This window comes from Nanorana parkeri, unplaced genomic scaffold (assembly GCF_000935625.1).
Source record: "Nanorana parkeri isolate BGI_ZX_2015 unplaced genomic scaffold, ASM93562v1 scaffold444, whole genome shotgun sequence".
Lineage (NCBI taxonomy): Eukaryota > Metazoa > Chordata > Amphibia > Anura > Dicroglossidae > Nanorana > Nanorana parkeri.
In genome coordinates this window covers 507,131-529,469 of record NW_017306712.1, presented here as the reverse complement: position 1 = coordinate 529,469, position 22,339 = coordinate 507,131, and the positions used below count along the sequence as shown (strand labels likewise).

Below are 22,339 nucleotides of genomic sequence, written 5' to 3'. Positions count from 1 at the left end.
TGAATGAGAGAGCAAGGATTGACCAGCCTTTCCCCATCTATTCACACTCTTTTGACCCTCCCCCAATTGGGTTGCCAGCAGGGGACATTGGCGTCCCCAATTGGCTTGTTGGTAAGATGATGAGGACAGCTCATGGAAGAGCTGACAGTGAGCCCCCAGCACCCCCTGAGCAGTGAGCAGCCTGAGGTTGGGCCCCCAGCATGCCAGGGCCCACAAGCTGGCAGAACTTTACTCCCCAGGTGAGAATAAGGGCTCACAGATACTTTGAGTCATGTTAGCCCTTCTGACAGCAGTCAGAATAATGACATTAACAGTGTGGAAGCAATGTAGTAGTTGTAGTAAACATTTAGATTACACTGTCCTTTAAAATAAATGGATCCATTATATCCTGGGCCTTAGATTCAAGCAACAGCTCCAGTGGTGCGATAGCTCTTCATGTACCACACAATTGTTTTTAATGTTTCTAATGTTTTATGATAAATTGTGGCCTTGTTACAAGACATCAGTCTTTAATCTTTCACAAAATGTGTCTGCACAGACAAACAAGGCTGAAAAAAGGTGCAGGTACCATCATATTGTATACTGGTTGGTTGAGGGGACTCTGTGTGACAGGAATGTATGGGGAGCAGAGAAGGCTGTGTGACAAGAATGTATGGGGAGCGGGGATGCTGTGTGACAAGAATGGACTGTATGGGCAGGGGGGACACTGTGTGACAGGAATGTATGGGGAGGGGGGCACTGTATGACAGGACGGTATGGGGAGGGGGGACACTGTGTGACTGGAACCTATGGGGATGGAGTGATGCTGTGTAACAAAAATGAATAGGGAGGGGGGACACTCTATAACAGGAATGTATGGGGAGGGGAGATGCTGTATGACAGGGATATATGGGGAGGGGGACAGGGCCGGTGCTAGCTTAAGGCTGCATAGGCAGCTGCCTAAGGGCATAGGGGGCAATGTTGCACCAATGTTTTTTGTAGGGAAAAATCCTTGCACCAGCCCTGCCGAAAACAGCAACAGCAGGCACCAAGTTTTTAGTCACTTTGCCGGTGGCTGTGGGTTCCCATCCAATCAGCAAGCCAGGCACCCTGCTTCATTGCTGCACCCCTGCAGGAAGAGGTAAGGGACAGTTGAAGAAATGGGAAATCGGGATGCCTCAGTATGTGTGTGTCTACTTTTGTGTGCACACACTAATGCAATAGGCTGTGTAGCCTATGATTAGCAGGAGGCTCAGGCTGCTCAACTGACCAAATATGGGCAATTTGTTTACCTGCTCTCTGAACTGCAAACCCGCTGGGTTTGGGTCAAACTCCTGGTTAATCCAAATCCAAAGTTCATCCTTATTCATCAGCTGAGAGCATCATCAATAGAGGAAGTTTCTGCAAGATGGCAGGTTTTTAATACCGCCATAGGGAAGAATGTTTTGTAGACATGTGCGATTCGTTTTCTTCCGAATCAAAATTCGGACGAAATTTTGGAAATTCGTGGATTCGGAGCATCCGAATTTCCGAAATGTACCATGTCCGAATTCATCCGAAAGCATCCGAATCCGAAATTCCGAATCCAAAATTTTGGATTTGGAATTTCAGATTCAGTACGAATCTCGTTCTAACAGAAACTAAATTAGAAATTTACAATAATGACTTCAAAAAGAGGATTTCATAGCATGTGAAGATAAAAACAAAACATTACTTAATGTTCCTGTGCATGCACCGTCAACGTTTAAACGGATAAAAAAAATTAAGAAAAGGATTTTAATGTCCCTTTAATAGTGAAGACTAGAGCACAGCAACCAGAAATGTCAACTGTGCCAATTCTGCTACGTACGTGAGTACAAACATTTGTCCGTTCGCGCAAAAACCCCAAATTTCAGAAATTCGTCCGTATTGCAAATACGAATCCAATTTGAAACCCAAAACGAAACACATACAGGACCCGATTTCAGAAATATGACATAAACGAAATCCGAAACAAAACTATTTTTTTGCAGCTGTACATGCCTAATGTTTTGCATGTATGCATGCATGCACTCACAATTTTGCCCAAGAGATTTTACAAGGATTAAAATAAATAAATGTTTTGTTCTGCTTTAACTAATATAATATTATTTTCATAGTAGTGTTTTATTTAATTAAGAGTTGTGTGATACTTTAATCCCCAGTGGGTGATGAGTTCAGTTAATAGCCTGCTGTGTGAAAACCTATCCAGAAACCCTATCTCCTTTTATAGAGACTTATTTGCATAGTGTTAGAGTATGTGTCGGAAGCAAACACAGGCTGCATACACCCTCAGAATTGTGCTCTTCAGGTTAAGCGGTCATAGAGCATGAGAGAGTCTGACGGAACAAAAGATTTTAAGTACAGGAAGAATATTCTTCAGTTCATTAGTAGCTATTGTAACTGCTTCGAAATCATTTTTATCTTTCAGGAATGGGCTTTCTCTTTAATTTCTGAGTTTTATACTTTTGTCCATTTCTACCTTTTACATAAATTGTGCAAGAGAGGAGGGAGATTGTATTTTGAAAAAATAATTAGACAGTCTAGAATAGTTCTATCACTTTCATTTATTACAAAATGGAAAGATTGTGTTTAAAACCAGCAGATAACTACTAAATTACTAAATACAGTCATGCTGTTAATTAAAGGTTTGAATAATATATTACTCATAGTGAAAACTTAAGAAACAGTTGTTTTGAGCGTATTTCATGGCATAAGCTATTTTTGTAAGATGTGTCATGTTTTTCTTAGTTCAGTAATGTCTCTTTTCCAACTTTTGACATACACTCTTATATAATGAAGTATAATTATGCAAATGTGTGAAGTGTAATATGTTGCAGTTTGTGGATTACATTAGTTCTGCGTGAGAATAATAAAACCAAACTGAACTCATACTATGAGTGTACTGTTTATAATGTTTTGTTGTTGCAAGGTGTTATTTTAATTCATGAATGTGTTAATATTAGTGGTAATATTAGTATTAAAATTATTAATGGCATGTACAGTATATTATCAGGCTTGGTTCATTTCTGTGGGTGTCAAAAGGTGGGGGTACAGTCACTTTAGTGAGTTCAAAACAGGTACTAGTTTATTGCACATTGCAATGTGGAAAGGAGGGTGAGGTGCACATTAGGGATAAAAAAAGAAACAGCAGAGCACCACAACCTAGCATGGTAAATGGATGAAAAGGGGGTGAGATAACTAAAATAACCATGTTGAACTCACATTGTAAAATTTGTGATGTACTGTATTACATTATGTACAAAAGCACTTCTGGCATGTATCTTTTTGGGGTGTTGCAATCAGCAGGATAAGTGGCTCATCTGGCAATAACAGAGTATAAAAAATGACCAGCACGCTGTTTGTTTAAACCTAAAAACATTTATTAAGAACATAAAATGATTGCATTCACACTGATGATCTTGAGAGGATGTCCATCACACATGAAAATAAAAAGCGGTGTGTAGCTCCAAAGGTGGAATATCTCCATGTCTCTGTATGGGATTGTGAGGTCTGGTCCCTGAGGGATCTTGCAGCATCGTTCTTCTGTCCTCCACCGGCCGCTAAAGCAGAGAGGTGGCTGGTATCCACTGCACTTGTGTGGAGAAGCTGGCAGCTGTTCATTCTTGTGTATGATGGCTGGTCAGGAATGAAAGGGGGACTGGAAGTGGTGCTGGAGTGGTGGGGCAGCAGAAAAAAAGTTCTGCAGCAAAGCGTTTTTAGGATAATGTAAAAAAGGATTATGGAAAATGCATTGCCACAGAACTTTTTTCCCGCCACTCCAGCACCGCTTCCAGTCCCCTTGTCATCCGTGAACAGCCATCATACACAGGACAGAACAGCTGCCAGCTTAGTCTCCACAGAAGTGCTGCTACCAGCCACCGCTCTGCTGTGTCCCCACTAAAGATATGCACACTCTATTTTCCTGGAGACCACTTTCACTGGGGTTGAAAGTGATGGTAAATTCAATATTTTACAGTTTTCATTGGAACAGGAGGTAAGGAAAAATCACCCAATGGGGACTCCTCCTACAGTGATAAATGTCTAAAAGAGAGTTCCCCTCACTTTGTGTCTGAGACAGGAGGTCAAATCACTTACAAGGGTTTCATCGATTCTCTACTCTATCCAATTGTTCTTTAAAACATGTTTTGGCTTTAAATACACGTTTAATTTAAATTATATTTTTTTTTTCCTGATGATATATTTGTCTTTTCTTTTACATAGGTTTTGCAGGATGACTTGGAGCAAGAGCAAGTTAGAGTAAATTCTCTCACTCATATGGTGGTAGTGGTGGATGAAGCAAGTGGAGATAGAGCTACAGCTGCCTTAGAAGAACAGTTACAGGCAAGTACAGAAGTGATACAAATATTCATCTGAATTTGTACAATACAGCATGCTTTTAAGGCGAAAAGATGATGATGTGATTTCTAGTAAATAATGCAAACAGACAATTTTTCTGTTATTTTAACTTTTTCTTTAAGTTGCATATACTATTGCTTTATCAAAGTAACTGTAAAAAGTTATTTACCCATTAAGTTCAAAGTGTGCTGACATATTAAAATGTTACTTTATTGTATTATGGGATTTTTAGTGTACAAGTTTGCTACTTAACCCCTTCATGACTGAGCTAGTTTTCAGTTTCTGTTCATAAATGACTGACACACTTTTTACATTTTTGCTGTGTGATTCTTTCACAGCAGTAATATACTTTCTTACTAAATGTACCCACACATATTCTATATTGTTTTTTAGAGGACAGATAGGGCTATATAATTATATCACACATGTGTACCTAACCCCTCACTTAGTTTGAATAAAATAAAAAAATGAGGAAAACAACTAGAAGAAAACACTTTTTTCACAAGGTGTGATTACTATTATTTGTTTATATTAATTATAGTATAAAAATATATTTACATATCATTTTTATTTTCCTAATTTTGTTTTACACTTTATTCATATTTTTTACACTTTGTAAAAAACTTTTTTTTCTTGTCAGTTTATATCAAGCAGTCACTATGGCTGCTTGATAAATTAACTTTTTTTAATTTTTGGCAATTAGGCTGCTCCAAACTTAGGAACAGCTAATAATAACCTTAGAGACTGATCCTGACTTTAGTCAGATTCAGATCTCCCTAAAAGCTCTTTGATCGTGCCTAGACGATCAGAACTGATACATTTCACTCAAAAGATATACATTGTATCTTTTGAGTGAAATGTATCTAAACATCGGGATCTCGAGCTGTCAAAACAAATAGCAGAGAGGTGAGTCACTGCTACCTCTCTGCTATTTTCAGCTGTCAAATACAGGATCGCAAATTGCGGTCCTGTATTTGCATGTAACGGCTTCATTCTTTCATTACTGAAAGGAAGAAGCTTTTACAAAAAGCTTAATTATTTAATTAATGAATGCCTCAATACTGAGGCATTCATTAATGTCTGGTAACTGCTGAGAATCAGCTGTTACCAGCATTACAAAGTCTGATATAACTTGTCACGTACAGTGTACGTGGCCAGTCATATAGGCACAAAGTGTCGGGACGTACACTGTACATCTCCCGTCATGAAGGGGTTAATGCCCTTAAAAACTACAGAATGTTTAGTAATACTATGGGGTTGGTTGATTATAACTGGTCTTGTGCATATTCACAATCAGAAATCCATAGTTTCATAAAATGAATGACAGATTAAACTTTGTTTCTCTTGGGAGCAACTCAGATTTTGTGTCTCCGAGATGTACATTTAATTTTCACAGCCTTTACAAACTACAGAAGGGCACAACAAATGCATGAGTAAAGATTGTTTTATGAATACTGTTCTGCAGCAGGTAACCTTCATCTCAAGTTCTTAGTCACACTGCTGGTGCCTTAATACAGAGGAAATAATTGTTTTATTCCCACCTTTATGGCATGTTTCATCCACTGCATGCATTCATGTAGTCTTAATAATTGTCACATATTGATATTGGGGATCTAATTTCCATTCATCTGTTACGGAGGGGAAAAAACTATTTAGCGTTTAGGAAATGCAGATTGACTATCATATACCAGTAAAGGTTGGTCAAGCAATATAAACCGGTTAATACAATGCACAGTGACATCCAGGTTCTTTTTATTTTAAAGTCCAGTTGAGCCCTCTGGTCTAAAGAAGTTAGTTACCAGATTACATGGTTTATTAGGCAGAACTGTACAACATGGCTGTCCAAAATTATTTCAAGAGCTTGATTTTGAGGCGCTTTCGAGCTGCCTCTAAGTTTCTTTTTTTTGCATTCAGATTGACTTTTATACAGGTCAACATCACATGAGCATCAGCAAAATATGACATGTTTCTTTTATCAACACACTAAGCAAAGCAAAAGACTGGTAAATGTATCAATAAACACTGCTTTATAACATCCACAATTCAAATATTGCATTTCAAACCATTCTAAATTGCTGCACAAAAGCATAACAGAAACAAAAAGCGAATGCATATATAGTTAAAGTGACACTAAACTCATGAGTTAAATCTTAAAAATGCATTCAAGTACCCTAGCTAACTAAATATGAGATTGTAGTGTGTTACGGGAGTGAGCTTGGAGAGATGGTTACTTTACAACACACACAGGGACCATGGGAAACAAAAGTAGCAACCCCCCAGAAGGAAGGACAGTGTCAGCACCAATTCAGAGATGATTTGGGATCTACAAATAAGATACATTTTTGTTCATAATTAAGGTATTTGAATGCATTTTTTTTTATTTACGGTAACTCCTGAGTTTAGTGTTACTTTAAGTTTTTTGGGAATATACCCTGTGGAGAAAAATGATAAAAATGCTTATCTCCACATCTTTCTTCATCTGCAAAGCAATGTTTGGACACATCTCTAATTGGTTTTGATGAGAGTTCTTGTGATATCTGCCATGCACAAATGTTGCATGCAACTTTTCCCCCAATGTAATCTCTCTAAATTGACACAGTAGGAAGGAATTACTGAAGCAAATAAATAAGAGCAGGGATTAATCATTAGAGTACACTTGGATTGCAGGACTACATGTGCACGCAGATATTTGTGCTCATAGTGGTTGATATCTCTAAACCTATCTAGCTGATTGCATGCTTTGCTAACATTGACCCTTCCCTATCCAGAACTAAAAAAAAGTATTGGCAGTACATACAGCATACTGTAATGACAACCATTGGCACTTGGTGCAGTTCTATTCCTAAATGGCTTGGCTGAGAAGCTGCAAAAGAAACGGCAGGAGAGTTTGGCTGCAGCCTAAAGCAGTGTATGTATATATAATATATACTGTATATACACACACACACACACACACACACACACACACACACACTGTTATCTTCATAGGTAGTAACATAGTTTAAAACTATTCTGCCCTAGAAACCTCTACATTTAGCTGTATAACTAATTTATGTCAATAGAAACATAAAAAAGTATATTATAGGATATATAGCAGTACTGTAAGGTTTTAATTACTCTGCAATGAAATAGGCACCACACCAGCCTCTTGGGATCATTCATCTGTAATTTATCTCTGAAAACATAAATTAATCATGAGCACCACTGGACAATTATAAATAGGCACATCAGCAGTACCTTATTATAAATTATATGATTGTTAATATGATAAAATGATGTGTATGATCTGCAGTCTTAAATAAAGCACAGAATACAAATTGGAGTCAAAAGTGAGTAATCTATTTGGCCTCAATTTTGAAATATGGCCAACTATAACAAATCAGTATGCTAACAGTTTTAAGAATAACATGAATCAGTGCTTCAAACACAGGTGGCTAAAAGGCTCTAATTAACTTCTCACAATCCCTGATAAGACCTCAACTCAGTATTACACCTAAAGGGTTAGAATTCAACTATCTTTTATATTCCGGAGAACATTGCACCTTTTTGTAAGTCTATATTATTTGAATGGCTTTCTTTGTACATTGGGTGATTTGAGAACAATATAAAGCCATGTAAAAAAAAAGCATATATTAAAAAGTCAGTAGGTGTTAAAGCTATTGAGAACAATTGTGAATTGCGCTGCATCTTGTTAGGCATATTTTTATTTTCTGCTTTCTTTTCTATGCTAGAAGAGAACTAAACAAAACCCCAGTCATTAGGATTAGAGCTCTGCAATGGATATTTCACAAAAGCTTTATCAGTTGAAATGACAAGCTAAAATGGCAGGACAGGAAAACTATGGGTCTTTGTATCATGATATATCTAGTAAATATATAATATAGGTAAACATATTACAAATTGTCTCTGGGTATAGGTGTCAAACATATCCACACTTCTGTCACAACATTTAAAACCATGTGGCATAGTTTGTGTTTACACGAGCCCAGAGTACACACTGAATTGTCGAAGAATGCAAAAAAAGGCTGTACTCCCCTAACAGCTGACAAGAAATTGTATGTTTTTTTAATCTCTGCTATACTGCCTACTTGTAAATTAAAATATGAATAATGTAATAATGTAAACTCTAAAAATTAACTACTCTTATATTGATTTTATTTATTCACTTTTTTAAATATTGTGATTGAAATTATTCTCTGACTGAAAGAAAATCGATCAATCAGTGGGGTTTTCATATGTCCAAATCGTAGCAAGAACACAGCACATGCCCAAAAGGAAATTATTATTTTTGTTGTTCCTCAAAAATTGGTTGGTTAATATGGCTAACAAATGATTTCCAAAATAAACATTTGACTATGCTTGATGGATTATTCAAGCTATAATCGAACAAGGGTTTGTGGCAGAAACAAAACTTTCCAACCAAAAATCAGAAGTCATAATGAGGTTTTTTCTTGTTAGCTGCTTCACCTACCTAATGCCTGTGACAATTGTCACTTATTAATTCTATAACAATACTTCTGATACATACAACTAGATTACCATAACTGAACCTGAACCATAACCTGAACTGATCTCTGAACTGCATCTGCGTAATGAGACTTGTTAACCAATGCAAGCCAGTTCTGCAGGTTTATACATAATACAGGTGACTGTAAACTGTAATATTCTGGCTTTTACTAAATATGTCTTAAAGTCCCCAGAAGCACATATCTCATGCCTTTCTGCATACTCTCTATACAGTATAGTAGGGAACGTCATCTTCCAAACTGTAGCACTCACCCCCGAAGATGCCGCCAGAATAACCCAATCATCACTAGTTGTCTTCAGCTGCCCAGTTACTATTTAACCACCCTATTTTAGTGCCCAAAAAACTGATATCCACTCCTGAAGTATAATGCTGAAGAATTTCTATTAACATCTTCACACTGGGGAGAGAGGGTTAAGGGATCCTAGCCATCCAGGGTATAACAGACATAGACTCCAGAATCACCAGTCCCTCCTTTGCAATTCAATGTAGATCCATTGACAGCACAGCAAATAGGGATTGGAGTGGCAGATGAGCAGGGATGAGCACAGATCCTTAGCAGGAGAGACAGCAGACTTTCTCCTGTGGTCCTCTCTGTCTTACCTGGTTCTCCTCCTTTAGCAACAGCACTGGTCTCCTCCATAATTGAGGCCTATGGAAACACTTCCCGCACTCCAGCATCTGCACCCCCAGACCTTGCCTGGGGGAGGTGGCTGGATCGCACACAGCCCTGTACTAATCCCTGGCTGGTCTCGAACTAGACTGAGCACATATATTTACTCAATCCCGGCATGCAACACTGGTTGAAAGAGACCCAGTGATTGGCTGCTGACTGCACATACACTCTCAGTGTCCCTCATTGGCTGTCCCATAATACAGCAGAGCCACACTCCACTCAGGTGGGTACAGTCAATTCCAGACACCTGAAATTAACCAGATAAATGCCAACTATAATCCAGCCAGGCTGACTACAGCCCTGGCAATCACCAAATTTCTACTAGCCACCTCACAAAAGGTGATGGGGGCTACACAAACCATTACATATTAAAATTGATTTTAGTAAATTTGTTATGGATATTATTTTAAAGGTTATATTCTACTAAACACTTGCAGTAATTGTATGATGCAAAGAATGTTGTTTAGGATCTTGTGCTTTTAGGAGGGTTAGGTGGTCCATGTATTTCTCAGCTGAACACTGCCACGATTTATAAAACAACCTGTTACACTGCTTCAAAACACATATCAAATGCACTCTTGTTATAAGAAATATTCTATTAAAACCTTGGCAGGCTTTTATTACTGATTGCAGGTTTCTATGAGTCTGTCATTCAGATCTATAATGAATACTGTTATTTGTTGCTATTCATTATGTCATGCAAATTAGATCAGTCAATACTTTGAGACAGCGCAATTCATGTCTTTAAAACTGTGATGAATTGACGTTTTAATCATATGTTCTTTTTTTAACACAGACAACAAAGAGTCACATAGACATAGTGTGACCTTTTAGTTTTTCAGTTGGCATAAGATGATGTATCACCTAAAATAATCCTAAAAATAGAAGCCAGCAGGTGTGTAGCTGCCATCCAACTAGAATAATTATGATCATTTTCAGCAGAAAGCCATTTGAAAACCACTGAGTAAAATTCATCACACCTGTACTGATCGACTTTCAGTCATCATCACCTTTTACTGGTCCCAGCCACTATAATGTTGGCCTTGGCTTATCAATAAATCTCTGAGATATGAGTTAGCCATTATATTACAGAGTAAGTTCATTATTATCATTTGTAGTCTTGTTTAGTAATTAAAAAGCTTAAAGAAGGACTCTAGACAAATAAAACCCTAATCCTTGCAGTGGGGCTAACCCCCGTACTGCAAGGGTTGTGCTACTTTTGTCTAGGGTTCTAAAATAACAGAAACTCACCCAAACCATGAGCCTGGCTGGCTGCTAGACTGGTCCCTTCCCCCTCTGCACCACCAGCAGTCTAAGGTCCAGTGAATCATCACATACTATACTGTGCATAGGACATGAAGACACCAAAGGACATACCATTGCTGGAATGGAGGAGGAGACAGGATGCAGGAACAGGTCTAGCAGCCAGCTGGGATAATGGTTCGAGTGAGTATAACTCTTATTTTAGCTCCCTAGACAAAACAAGCACTTACTTCTTGCAGTGTGAGGGTAGCCGTACTGGAAAGGTTAAGATTTTATTTGCCCAGAGTTCATCTTTATTATTTCAACAAAAAAGAGAGATCGATAAATAGCTGTTGTGCTATAGGTGTGAACACCAAACCTTATATATACACACATGAAAATTGCACTGTGCTAATTTTACCATGAAAGAATATTAATCAACATATATACACAAATAATGAGAACCAATTCCCATAAGTATATGCAAAAACCACTGTTAAACTGTGCTATTAATTTAATAAATAATAAACAAACTCTGTCCAAAATAGTGTATTATCCACAAAAAAAGTGACACACAAAGAATTCAAATACTGCAACAAAAACAATTAGTCAATTTAGCCAGTTGATGCTCACTTAATCCCTTAATAATAAACAGTGGACTGTCCAGATAGCATATAGTGTTTATCCAACAATGTGATTATTAATGTGAAAGAAATCCTTGATAAACACTTAGGGGTTTATTCACTATTGACCCGAAGGATACAGCCGTAGCTTTGGCTGATCCTTCAGCTCTCTTTGGCCGCCAAATCAAAGGGCTGCTGTACAGGCTATTCACAATAGCCCGTACAGCGGCCCAGGTGGCAGTGTCGTGCGCCCCGCAAATGACAGCTGGGCGGAGCCAGCTACGATCTCACGGCTCACTCCGCCCAGTTGTAATTCATTGGCCGGGACCTGCTAGAAGTCATTGGTGCTAGTTCTGAAGCCTTATACAGTATGTTAACCTATAAAGAGCTTCAGTCACTGGTTTTGAATAGTGTACTTGCACCGCTGTTAAGAGGTGACTTCCTTATAAAGTTTATATTAGTTTTAGCTATTTAATATTGTAGTGTTGGTGCCATTTAATTATAATCACCTACAATTCATTAGTTGTATTTTGAGGCATTCCACTGCGTGTTACCTTCAAGCCCAAAGTTAATCCTATGCTAAAATAAAATTTCCTATTGATGCCTATTTTAGTCGACCAATTCTTAGGGTTTCACATAAACCGAGGAGGCAAAACCTAAAAATGCTTTCTTTGTGTCAGTCCTTATTGTCCTGTCATATTGCTACCATCACTGGTTTAGGTGGAAACCATGGATGGAACATTCTCACAACCAAAAATTAATGGAGTCATTTTATTACATACCTTTAACTTAAAATATATTGTAGCATTGTTTGTTTGTATAGAATAAAGAAGTATTAACACTTTTTTCAGTTTTTTTCCTGTTGTTGTGGAGGTTTTCTTTTACTCTTCCGGGATACTCAATCAGAAGATAGAAGGAAGTAGGACAAATCCACCCTTAGTTGTCACTGGAACTGGCGTCCTCTTTGGAACGTCTCTTATTCCCAATTCACCTCCTGTCAGAGTGACAACTGTTCAAATTTTGGATTTGTCATCACTTTCTGTCCCAGTGATACTGGTCACCAGGACAAGCAGAGAATGGACCTCCTCATTGAAGAAAAAATAGACAGAAATAAAAAGCATGCAGAGAATCTTATTCCTACTCTGATCAAAACTAAAAAAGAGTTTAAGTAGAAAAACACTTTAATAATGTAATGTTGGATAAACACCTTTCTTGATCCCTGCAATTATGAAAAGTTTTGGTATATTATGTGGTGTCATGTTTAAAACCTTCCCAGTTGTACACATATATGAGACAGCAGAGGGCCTTACTCTGCTGCCACATATATGCTTTTCTTTTTTGCACTCAATTGCCCACCCCAGCACTGTAATTATGCTATCACTGACAGCTTCCTAGTCATAAGGTGGTCATACACTTTACAACCATTGCAAGACCTTAGTCTTGCGATGGTTGTAAAGTAATTAAAAAAACATACCATCTGCCCATCTTGGACAGGCAGATCATACTTGCGATCATTGCAAGCCCGCCCCGCTGAGGGGCGGGCTTCCGATGACCGCAATGCTGAATGGTCAGTGTGCGCGTGCGCACACCAGCCCGTACGGCATTTGTCTACCGAGCATGCCACAAACCAGCCGAAAATCGTAAGATTTTCGGCTGGTTTTCGAACATGCTCCTTAGACAAAAGACGTGCGACCGTACAGTAAAAACGGTTGCACGCCTTCCATACACTTTGCAATTATTGTGCGATAATCGCACAGTGTATGGGCACCTATAAAGAAATGATCAGGAGATGGTAGTTCAGGTTCCCAGTCAGGTGATGCCTGTGACATCCAATCACAGTGATCACATGATTGGGAAGCCCCTGGGTTCAGGTGTTTCATTTAATGGTGGGAGGGAAGTGATTAAGGTCTGCTTTACTCCTATGTATTTCCAAATGTTTTGTTTGTTTATTTAATCTCGATGTGAGGCAAGATTTTTATAAGACTATAATACTGTACAATGCTACAAATCTTGTTAAAATAAGCATAAAAAGGAGCAGGAATTAAATATAATGGAGTTTACTACCACACTTGAAAAATAGTGTAAACCCTCATAATTGAGAAGTGTGGTACCTACCTATTTTACCCTCCTTCTTGTAACATTTTAAAAGCTATGATAACAAGCACAATACAAAATCTGGACACCTTTAACAAATTTGGAAGTGCTTAATTCGTATTGGTGCATTAGCTGTCGCTGACAGAAACTCCAGTCCTCTTCCAAGGGTTCTAATTCATGGAGCTCTGTGGAGATGCGTCCTCTCACATAGCCAGTCAGCCACGCCCCCGGGTTCTAATTTTTATATACATATAACACAAACTGTTTTTTTGTCAGTTGTAGGTTCTTTGCATATTTAGCAAGCCAAACTGCACTTCCTGTAAAGGAGTTAAAAAACAGCTAACATGCATCAAGCATGTTTGAAAATCTCTGCATGCAGCAACAAGTGCACACCTACACCTTTTAATTATTACAAAATGTTCAAATTGCACTGCTTATCAAAAATAATCCTATCATAAGCATCCTAGCTTATTGTCATATTATGTATGTGTATTTTGCATTATTGTCATACTATGCACAGATATTATTTACATTATTATTATACCATGTACAGATGTTATTTGAAGCATTTCCATTAACCATTTAAAATAAACAAGGATATTGAATATTTGCTATTCAATAAATAATCAAAGGTGAACAGGCCCATAACAAACGTCCAATAACTCAACTCTTGGGAACTCCTGAATTGATTATTACTTTGTTTTCTCAACACTTTCAATAAATTCAAAATGGGAACTATGTGGCCTCATGTAGCCTCATTTTATTAATATTGTGTGATTATAAAATTGTGGTCAATCCCAAATGCCTAGTACCTTTTGTTAATAGCAAACAAAGTAAGCATTTATTTTGCCCTTGAGCATTTTACAGAAAAAACTGTAAACTCCTAAATTTTATTATTCTGTATTATTTTAGCATTATAGTACTTTACTATGCTTAAAAGTAATGCAAATTCTAAGTGATGAGTACAAAGAATGGTATATTTTCCATTAAAATTAAACAGAATATTATAAAAACATTCTGCATTTGACAATAATAATGCAAATTGATGTATAATAGCAGCAAACCTGAGGGAAAACTGTTTCTGCTTCAAAGTGAAAGAAAAATAAGACATTTATTGTTGGAACTGCAGAGCAAAGGTAGTTTGAAATGTAAAATTCACATGATAAAGTGGATAAGTGAATAGTAAATGTTATATGCAAAAATGTTTATTTATTGTGTTATTGCATATTATTGTTTTGCATAATACATAAACATTGTAGTCTTGTTTTTTGGTTAAGACTGATTCCTGAACTATACCTAAGTTAAAGTTGAATTCAAATATAAAGATTCATACAAACATATGGTATACACTAGATACACATATGACAAACTATTATTACTAATGATAATATTTTCATTTTCAGCACTTGGGAGACCGTTGGGCTGCCATATGCAGATGGACAGAAGACAGATGGATTCTTTTACAGGAAATTCTTCTGAAATGGCAACATTTTGCTGAGGAACAGGTTAGTTTTATGTAGTATAATTATAATCAGGGCTGTATGTAGACATCATGGGAAGGTGGAAGTTGGGCCCCTTGTGTTATGTAGATATTTTAGTAAAAACTAAAGCTAGAACACACTCTATGAGGTAGCATACTGTCTTCTTTATGTGCAGAACCACTTTGTAACTCTACAGCCCACCAAAAATGTGGGTATTGAAAGTGAACACGGATTTTTGTAATTGATCATACACTTTTTAGAATGAACATTTTGCTTTGTTAATTCAACAGACTCTACTCCTTTAAAGTGACACTAAGCTCAGAAGTTAAATCATAAAAATGCATTCAAGTACCCTAACAATTAACAAAATTGTATCTTATTTGTGTATCAGTCAGCTGTAGAACCTCAAATCATCTCTGAATTCTTGCTGACACTGTCCTTCTTCTAGAGGGTTGCTACTTCTGTTTCTCGTGGTTCCTGTGTGTGTTGTAAAGTAGCCATCTCTCCAAGCTCACTCCAAACAATAAATGTTTCCCTGAGCTATGACTAACTACAATAAAAACAAATAACAATCAAAGCCCAGGCTGGCTACTGTCTACGGCATGCTAAATTTGAATTTGAGACACTCCAGTCTATGGCAGCCTCTCTCTCTCTCTCTAACATTAGTAGACATTTAAAACATGGTGAAATTCGTTGTAAAAAATGCTTATTCTTGGTAATTGGTTGCCCTGTATGTTAAATGTTAAATCTTTTCCAGGTACACATATTGGAGGGTGTTTATATCCTACAATGTTTTTACATTGTTTTCCATATAAAGACTTTACAACTTTATTTTCGATTAAGTCAGTATCATATTTTATTGTTTCACTGTATTTTAGTGCCGATTTGATGCCTGGCTTATAGAAAAAGAGGAGATGATTAACACCATTCAGAATACAGAGTTGATGGATCAGAATGAAACGCTTTCCAACTTAAGAAAATTAGCGGTATGCATATTTACCTAAAGTAATCCTTTTATTTTATCTCATACATTAGTGGCCAACCAAAACACAGTGCACTGCAACACACATGCTATGGGGCATTGACGAGAATGTGACACATTGGGGTTGATTTACTAACCTTATAAACACACCACGAACATGTATACACCTCTGTAGTGTGTTCCCTCCCAGCATGATCTAAGGGTGGAATCTAAACACCTTTGTAGTGTGCAAATACCCAGCAGGTGTGTTGTGCAAAGCCAAGCATGAATTGCAAGGTGATGTTGTGTAAATTAGCTCTATGTTGTGTTGCTTGCGTTGATGAATGCAGGAATGTAAATGCACCTGGTGCGTGCGTGTGTTTTAGGTTAGTAAATCACCCCCATTGTGTTCTAAAATAAAGGGACTCAAATGCACCTCATCTGGGGCAGACTGTACAATGCGCATCGTTCTGTGCTCGGTGCACATGTTATTTGAAGATGCACATTGAATGGCACTTCAGCACATAACCACAACACAAGTGGTATACATTGGCCCCAAATTGTATCTGTCCTCATAATCCAGGTTTGCTTATCCATGAAGGTAAAGAAATCCGTTGTCGATTAATAAAAAAATTAATCAGGTATCGACACTATTTTTTTTTGGCTCTGAGTTTATAACCTATGAATATTTACAACTATTTTTAAAATGTAAATGCATCATTCTGCCAGGAAAATAAAAAAGAAATGTTTGATAACTTCAAAGTTTGTTCAATTCTTTGTTGATCAAAGTTCTTTACAAAGTTCCCATAACAATGCTTTTTTATTATTTTCCATTCATCCTGCACAAAGAACAATTAATATAAGATGATGAACAGAGGAAAATTTCAAAAATAAAGGTTATTTAATTACAAAACTTCCAAAATATTTAAAAAGTTGATAAGTCACAGTAAATTGTCTTTTGAGTCATTATAATATCACACTGTATACAGATGTTCCTCACTTACCGACTTACCTGTTTTGCGGCCACTCGCACTTACGACCGACCTCCGACCTTGCGCGTCAGCGTCAGGGCGCCGTGTCGCTGGCGGAAGTGACGTCCTCCGATCTTCACTGCGGGTCCCGGTAAGTATTTCCATTGCCCGATGTACAGTACACTGTTCGGTACTGTACATCGGCAACGCTATACAGTACTGTACTAATGCAGTACAGTACTGTATAGAGTTCCTCACTTAACGACCAATCCGTTTAACGACCTGGTCGTAGGAACGGAACTCGGTCGTTAAGTGAGGAGTACCTGTATACTTTAAAGGGTCATCATATTCTATTTAACAAAAAAGGAAAAATAAATATGCCGTACATAAAATAGAGAAAACTAGAAGAATGAGTATAGATAAAAGATTGCATGCAGTTGAATTACACCGGTCAAATAGAGGATTTGAAGAGATATAATACAGTGTAAAGGTCAGAGGAAGAAGAAATGATGGAGATCACTATCTCTGAGGAATAAGGGCAGAATATAGATGACATGCTCTTGTGAAGAGCTGCTCATAGCTGTGCTGATTACTGCTAGTGCTTTTATAGATGGACATTGCAATTAGGTTTTCATAAAGGCACCTAGGAAAATGATGAGGAACACGCATATATAGAGATATACATATTTATTATATTGTGATATTTGCGGAACTTAGCACAATGGTAAGCATGCAGGGAACAGTCTCAAAGCCATGTTTTTAATCAGAAAGAGTCTTTATTTTCCATATAAGCTATAAGCCAAAGCAATCCAACAAAAATAGCTGGTCTTCAGCATACAACAAAATAAAGTTTGCTTCTCTTCAGCATAACAACATATATTGGCTCACCAATTCTTGAGTTGTCCCACACACTCACAATGTCCCAGTCTTTTAACATTTTTCTCTTGCAGCACTGCTGCTCAGGCCCAATTCTCAGGGCCACTGTCTGTTTCCTCCAGCCAATCTCAGTAATGTGCTAACCTGCACAATTGGTTTCACAACCCGCAGCACCCTGCTGCACTCGACACCACTCTAACTCCTGGGTGGAGTGCTCCTGTCTCCCAGTTGGAGCCCTCAACACATCCCAGCACCCGCTTCATGAGGGTTGTACACAGGTGCACAATTAGGTGCTGGTCGCTCAGGAATGGAGATTTCATTCCACCTAATTCTCTTTGAAATCTCCCGGCTCAAGGATCCCAACTATGATCTAGAAAACCTGAAAAGGAAAAAAACAAACTGAAAAGCCAGCTTTCCTGGTGAGAGCAATTGCTTCCTGGAACCCCTCAGACTCTCTGGCTGAGAATCCTGGGTGACTTTAAAGCTATGGGTGAATGCTGTGATAATATATGTGTGTGTGTGTATATATATATATATATATATATATATAATGTTTATATATAAATTGTGGCAGTGTAAGCCAATGCCACTGTGTAATATGGCAACTTTGGCACCCAGGACTCTCAGCCAAAGGGGCTGAGAGGGTCCAGAATGTGAAACTGTTATAAGGAAGAACCTGGCTTTTACATATATTTAGAATTATGTAACTAACATAACCTGAAATTACCTTCATGTGACACACTTAACTATAACAGATTGTCTTTCGATAGATCTTGAAAGGAGAACTAGAAATGAAAAAGAAGACAATGGATACATTGTGCACACTAAGTCTGGATCTGTTTTCCACATTAAAAAATAAGACGGTGTCACAGAAAAATGATGCCAGGCTGGAGAACTTTGCTCAGAGGTGGGATGATCTTGTGCAGAAACTGGAGAACATTACCAAGAAGGTAGGTTGTACATCACAAAAAAATCATTTTTGTTTGCATATGCAGTTTCACAAAAGAATGATTATGTACAGTAGTTCTCATTACATTAAAATATTTATGTCTGGGTCAGAACTGGCCTCAGACAGAACTGGTATTTTGGTAGGTATGAACTGTGCCTTGCTTGTCTCAGAGTGGAGTACAGAAAAGCTGACAAAAGGAATCTGTTAATTCACAAGGTTTATAAAGCACATATGGCATAGCATACTGTAGCTAAGCAGAAAAGTTTTCAATGTCCTGTCTTGGCTTCTCAAGGCATAATGTGCACAGGTATTTTTTTAAATTACAAATCTTTCCTAATTATATCTAAAGCCTTTTTTTGTTTTTGTTTTGGACAAAGTAGAATATGGTTGGAAGCCCTGTCTTTGTTTGCTGTCTGTGTCCAATAGGGAGATTACTCCTCACTTCCTGTACTAGAGACACAGTCTAACATAAAGGAAACATATTACTGGAGTATTGGTGTCAGCATGCAACAAAAGAACAGAGCTTTTCACAGCTATTTTATAAATATGCTCATCAGTAATATTTGTATAATGATACAAGAGAGACTAAGGTGTCAATTAATTAATATTTTTTTCACACAAGATCGACATAACTTTCACTCGATTACTATGGGAATCATGGGTGAAAATTGTGTGACTCTTGTGCAAAAATATGTATAAGTAGCCCCTAGGGGAGGGACTGCATTTGCCAAACTATCATTTAACAAGGTTTCTTTGAAAGGTGCATTCAGAGCAAAAATAAATACTATTGCATGCTAGTGTGTTGCATGAAGTTTTGACTCATCAGTATTTTTCTAAACAGCAGCATACAAGCTGTGGGCTCACACACAAAAAAAGTATAAGAAAAGCAATGGGTATTGGATGTCTATGCTTTGCTTCTGTTTCTAGATATCTTTTTAAGCAAGCATAGGTGTATATATGTGTATATTGACTGGCAACGTTTAAATGTTTACATTTGCTTGGTATGTACTCCAAGCTGGTAATTGTTGACACCTGACTGCAACAATACACTACAGTTTGGTTTACCTAAATGGTTATCAATATTTAGAAATACTTGAGTAAAAGATTCAGGAGTTCAATAAAAATGACGTCATCTTTAATTCTGAAAATAGCTATTTTCTTTGCCACACTAAGCTGCCAAGGGAATCCAAGCTTTTCTTCTATTTTACCACATTCATTTTTTGTTCCTTTTATTAGGTAAGAATCAAGTGAAATAGATATCTAGACCTCACTTATCCAGCTTCACTTTTGACCCTAAACCCACTCAGCTTTTACACTGTCAAAAAACAAAATCATTATTCCTACCTATTATTCTGCCAATCTAGATATCATCTTTGACCTTTCCTTCCAGTATCACATTCAGTCACTAAACAGAATGTATTGCTTTTTTATATCAAAAAAATTTCTTAAACACTACCTTTTATGACACAGGATGCCACCAAGGTCTTAGATCATGTACACAATATAAGCTGACTAGACTTTTTCTCTAACAGGTCTTCACCACCAAGCTGTCCTGAATCAACTCTACTATTATAAATGCTGCTGGCAGAAGAATTAATTTCTTCAGTCACATTATGCTTTTCTGTCCTATCTGTCTTTACTTCTTCTGTCCCTTAAAGCAGAACAGCTGCCTGTAGTGAACTGCAGACTGAGTCCGACAGCTGTTCAAATGTTCAAGCTTAATTACAGCTAACCCAACTGAAACCTTGTTCATCAGATGCCTTGGTAATACATACAACTTACAGATTTGTATTTAGTTCCTTGCACACTGAAAACAGTACCCTAAATGGAAACATTTCCTCACTACTATTCCTTGTTCACTAGCACCTGTCGCATTATCAGAATTAAATACTGTGCATATACAGCTTGAGTGGGGGCATGCCTCTTCTATTCTATTAGCGTAGTAGACATGGAAAGAGTGCAAGTTTTTCATGTTACAATAACAATACTATGTCATCACTTTGACAAAAAACAGAAAAAAATGGTGTGCAGAGGGCTGAGCAGTGCATTAAAATAATGAATTACAACATAAGATTAGTTTCAGATGTAGCAGTTCCAGTATCAAACGAGTCCACCAAGCAAGCCTGTAATCACAATCATGTCACACTGCTGGTCTCCAAATTTGATAATCGATAGTGTTATCCATAAATCCAGCAATGATCCTCATAAAAACACTACTAGCTTGTTTGTCATGGGGCTTTCAGTAGTCAACCAGCATTATGTTAACACTGTTCTAATTCCAAATTTAGAAAAATTCTAGCTAAATGCATCAGAAGCTGCAGATCATACTATTGTTGACTGAGCTAGTCATACTGTTATCAACTGGATAAATACTGGATAAATCAACTGAATAAGGCATCAGATACCAACAAACAGTTTGCCTGTTAATAACGTACTGCTCTTTTGCTATTTTTAGAATTAACCATTGCAAAATGTTTACTGCTATAACACTAGTTCATTTGTGTGTACACAGTACAATTAACAACTGCTGTATGACAGTCTAAACAAGACACAAATCCAGTTAATATGTCACATGAAGCTGCCTTAGGTGAATTTCACTGGCAGGCTCAACAGGTATTTGTGGGACTTTTCAGGGAGACTGAGAGAAACTGTAAATGCATATGCACGTATATGTAAGTGCTGTAGCACATATTTTTTTAAGGGGAGCCCATAGTTCCACGTATTCTCCCACCCTCCCCACACACACACTCAAGATCTACTGTCCACGGGGGAGTTTAAACAATTTACTTTTCTCTGGTGCTGTTCTGGGAGTATAAGTGGGGGAGCTAAGTCCCTGATCCTGAGCACTGCATTCTAAAAAATGCACACATACCATTATCAGCAGAGATATTTAGTCAGAAAATGATAAATATATTGTTATATAATAAGAAATCACAGTGTAAAAATAACACAAACTATAGTCTAGGAAAATAAAAAGGGAAAAGTTGAGGTGCATGTTCTGTTAGTAAAAGGTGTGCATGCCAAAGCAAAGCATGTTCTTGGTAGCACCATCAGTTGTTTAATATTTTTTTACCACACATGCTCACCCCTAAACTTATATAGATTATCTCTGACAATCATTTTTAAGTAATACAACTAATTCTGGATACTTATGAAAATACTTATCTTTCAAAAGATATCTTTCCTTAACTTAACTTATTAACCTCATTTTCCTTTTTACCACATCCCTAACTGCCATTCAGTTTATATCTGAATACTTTTTTTTCCTGTTCATACAACTATTACTGTATTTGTGATGCCAGGGATACCACAACAGAGGGGGTGAGTATGGTAGCTTTTGTATGCTCTCCAGGGACCGTGTGTAGCGGAGTTCCTTCACATTGCGGGGGCACGCCACGCCCCCATCGGTACTTTTATCTTCTGACTGTACACATCAATCGACTTAGATGGGATGCAGAGCAATCTAGCTAAATGTACAAAATGCCATATTTAGAATAGACATAGACTCTGGATATTGTTCCTAAAGTGAATCTGTAATTTTAGTAAGGTTGTTAAACTCAATCCCCAACATGCAGAGTAATATAT

The 22,339-nt window shown here is 37.4% G+C and overlaps 1 protein-coding gene across 1 annotated transcript in view; it reads left to right on the top strand.

The window, feature by feature from the left end:
- LOC108790078 (dystrophin-like) overlaps positions 1–22,339 on the top strand; it is a 703,081-nt gene that overhangs the window by 185,835 nt on the left and 494,907 nt on the right. The window contains exons 8-11 of the mRNA XM_018560268.1: positions 4,222–4,341; positions 14,920–15,021; positions 15,876–15,983; positions 18,576–18,755. Of these exons, the coding sequence (XP_018415770.1) occupies positions 4,222–4,341; positions 14,920–15,021; positions 15,876–15,983; positions 18,576–18,755 (510 nt within the window). The remainder of the gene's footprint in view (positions 1–4,221; positions 4,342–14,919; positions 15,022–15,875; positions 15,984–18,575; positions 18,756–22,339) is intronic.